Source organism: Chiloscyllium plagiosum, unplaced genomic scaffold (genome assembly GCF_037043375.1).
Source record: "Chiloscyllium plagiosum isolate Xiang-an unplaced genomic scaffold, Cpla_swu_hap1 HiC_scaffold_33, whole genome shotgun sequence".
NCBI lineage: Eukaryota > Metazoa > Chordata > Chondrichthyes > Orectolobiformes > Hemiscylliidae > Chiloscyllium > Chiloscyllium plagiosum.
In genome coordinates, this window is record NW_028270171.1 from 19,891,969 (window position 1) to 19,895,641 (window position 3,673).

A 3,673-nucleotide genomic window follows, 5' to 3' on the forward strand; every position below is an offset into this window, starting at 1 on the left:
TCATTATTAAGATGGAAGCTTGGCAACTCTTTCTTCCTTAAAGTTCATTAGCTGTGGAATTTTCATGATCAGAAAATGGAGAGTTCATTTAATTTATTCAAGGCTGAGTGATATAGATTTGTGATAGACAAGGGACTTGAGAGGTATGGGGCCAGGCAAAAACATGAAGTTGAAACCATAACGAGACCAACATCGATCTTACTGAATGGCAGAGAAGGCTTTCTCCTGTTCCTAAATTCTACCTTCCAATGATGATGCTATCCTGCCTGAGGATGGTACCATGTCTATTCCCTGCTCCAGCTACCGATCCACCCTTCCTCTTAAACAGAAATCGAAAACTGAAACCCTCAAGGACCAGCAATTGTGGAGAATGCCCAGTAGCATCGGCACTGGATAATCTGATCCAAAATTCAACGTAAATTTGGTACCTGGTTATTTGATATTAAGCCAATAAGAAGGGTTTTTCAAAATAAACTTTATTCATCTGATCAAATGAAAATATACACAATTCAGAGAACATTCTGTGCAGTATTAAAGTCATGCCATGCTTGGCAAGTAACTTGTGATGATAAGACTGTACATTGTAGTGTTCACTCTAATACTTCTGCCCATGCATTCAGACATCTGGCTTCTACGTAAACATTCAAATAGAAAATATGCTGTATTTACATCTGAGCTTCAAAATAACAGTTACGTTTCTCGCCGAGAAAGGAGAACATCATTTAAAGACTGCTCCCCTTATTAACCTTGTGACAGCTACATTTAGCTTCTCTCCATCCTTAGACATGTTGGCCTGTGCAATGGAAGGTGCATCTCTGAAACACTGAGTCTCGAAATGATCCCACAGTGCAAAGTCAGCAATGTTCAGACAGAGAGAGGGATAAATACGCAGTGAAATGCTACAGGCCTTAATAAATAAGACCGTTTTAATACCCATAACTAACTTGATCCATCACATACAGTCAGTAGTCCCAGTCACTGTTGTCTCTCCCTGCAGATTGAAGGAAGAGTTTTTAAGGCATGAGTTTACAATTAAACCATTGGTCGCGTTGTTGCCACACTGTATGAGGATCGTGGTGCATTGTCATTGAGAAAGTACTGACCTTCTTTCTTTAAAATGTGGTTATGTCCTATTTGACTGGCTTCCAAATGATCTTGTTGGAATGTGACAGTTCCTCTCTGCTGACCATGGTCGAAGCCTGAGAGTTGAGGTTGTGGATATATCCAGCCTGGATTCTGTGGACACTCTCTATCCCTTACTGTTGATCACTCTCCAGGCCTTGCCCCTAGTGCCCCCACCTCCTGTAATCCCATCTGTGTGAGGGGCCATTTCATTTTATTGGAATTTCTGGCTCGATCATCCGAAGTATTTCTCTCACTGGATGTATATTGCTGTTCATCACTGGCAGCTCTTGGGCTACGTTGAATCTTTAAGGGCATCTTCCTCCAGCATTGATTTGGCTCATCCTGCGTGTCAGACAGGCTTTGTTGCTTGCAGGATGTGGACTGAGCTTCCTTTGGCGAGATGTCTGGATTGTAATACTGCAAATCATAGAGATACAGGATGCTGCCTTGTTCTGGGCGGCCTTCCCTGTACCATGCATCATCAATTCCCTCCAAAACAGGATGGCACGCAGCAGAGGAAGACTCTGTTGAAATCCACTGAGTTTCCTTTAGCTTGCCTTTTTTTTTTCAGAGAACAACTGAAACATTCTGAACTCAGTAACTGCCATTCTCTTTTCCACTGTTTCTTCTCTTGACTGCGCAAAAGCGAAATTATTTTTTTTATCTAAAGGGAGAAAGTGAGGACTGCAGATGCTGGAGATCAGAGTTGAGAGGATGGTGCTGAAAAAGCTCAACAGGTCAGGCAGCATCCGAGGAGCAGGACAATCGATGTTTCCAGCTTAAGCCCTTCATCAGGAATGAATCATTGGTTCCTGATTAGATTTTTTTTTAAGATTAGATTCCCTACAGTGCGGGAACAGGCCCTTCGGCCCAACCAGTCCACACTGGCCCTCCAAGGAGTAACCCACCCAGACCCATTTCCCTCTGACTAATGCCCCTAACACTATGGGGCAGGAAGGGCTTATACCTGATTCTCCTGCTCCTGGGATGCTGCCCTGACCTGCTTGATTTGTCCAAAGCACGGTGAAAACTTCGGGCCATTGGTCTACCAGAGCTCGGGAAGGAACCGAGATTGGCAGGACTTTCTCCTCACGTTCCCAGCAACTTTGCTCTGCACTCGGTTTATGGCAGCTGTATCGCTCCAAAGAACGTCCCGTCTCCGTTTAATGCAACGTGGGCTTGCACCCGTGGTATGACCAGTTCCAGCTCATCCCCTGCTTCCAGCTTTGCAACGCCAGCGGTGAAGCAGGAGTTATTGGGGCAACAGGCGGGCATATTCTGGATGCATCGAAAGAGAATCGAGGTCCGCGGCTCGCTGCCAACAATGTGGGCTTTGATCCTTTTTATAAAGTGTCCCATTGTAAAAATATTATCCTTGTACCACACTTGGCTGTAAATCAGGAAGAACCCGGCTTCTTTCACGGAGATCTTGTTGCCCATCCTGTCCAGAGCTGTTCCCTTCTTCAGGCTGAGCATCCAGGGGACAAGGGTCCCCTCCACATGACTCTGAGTGGAAACAGGTCTCCGTTCGGTTCGACAGGCTTGCTGGTGCCTCCCGGGGAGGCACTTTTGGCAGTTGCTCGCTCTGACCGCCGGCCGCTGGTCACTCGTTGCGATGAGTTGCACAAACGACTGCCGACCTTGCTCGGGAAGCGACCGTCGGCTGCGAAATTTCGCTTCTCCGTCTCGCAACATCTCCCGGCTGCGCCGCCTCCCCGGGAGCAATTCACCGAGCTGGCCGACTGAGCCGCTCCAGTTGGCCGCTGGCCCCTTGGTGCCTTTCGCCAAACGGTCCAGTTGGAACTTATAGGACTCCAGCTCCTCTCTCATCGAGGAGATTTCCGCCCTCAGTGCAAGGACGTGGTGCAAAGCCACGGCTGCTACATAAGTCGACATCAGGGCGGCTGAGGTGAGGACACAGGCTGAGAAGATCAAACATCTGTGTTGTATGTCGAAGCCAGTCTTTTGGTGAACTGCGTTCATCTTTATCACAAATTCCGCTTTTTGACGAAACTGGTGCAACAATCCAAAACAAGAGTGCCATTTCCTGTCAGCTGGTGCCTTTTTAAGACCTGTAATTCTCAGCATTTCTCTTTGAAATCAATCTGAAGGATCTTTAGCTGAATCTGTTGCTGCAGGAGACTATAACAATGCATGTTAGATTTCCGATAATGTAGCTGAACCATTTACCATAAGAAGATAGGGAGAAGGGGGAAGCTCAGATCTATATCTGATTTGGTCAGATTGGCTGATAAAGAAGAATTGACATCAGGTTTTTCACTTTAACCTTTTAACACTGGCTTTATCAGCTCATATTATCGCAGCATTTAAAAGGCTAGTAGAAAGTGAGGACTGCAGATCAGGTCGCCTCACTTTAGGAAAGATGTGGAAGCTTTGGAGAGGGTGCAGAGAAGATTTACCAGGATGTTGCCTGGAATGGAGAATAGGTCGTACGAGGTTAGGTTGAGAGTGCTAGGCCTTTTCTCGTTGGAACGGCAAAGGATGAGGGGTGACTTGATAGAGGTTTATAAGATGATCAGAGGAATAG

General features: G+C 46.3%; 1 protein-coding gene across 1 annotated transcript; it reads right to left on the reverse strand.

Moving 5' to 3' along the window:
* Positions 1-464: 464 nt before the first annotated feature.
* On the reverse strand, positions 465-3,315 carry LOC122541982 (tumor necrosis factor ligand superfamily member 13B-like). Its single transcript, XM_043679277.2, has one exon. The coding sequence runs from the start codon at positions 3,211-3,213 to the stop codon at positions 2,248-2,250; it is 966 nt and encodes a 321-aa protein (XP_043535212.1). The 5' UTR covers positions 3,214-3,315; the 3' UTR covers positions 465-2,247.
* Positions 3,316-3,673: the final 358 nt, after the last annotated feature.

Coding starts and splice junctions, on each gene's coding strand:
- LOC122541982 (XM_043679277.2), bottom strand. CDS start 3,213: ATGCTGAGAATTACAGGTCTTAAAAAGGCACCAGCTGACAGGAAATGG.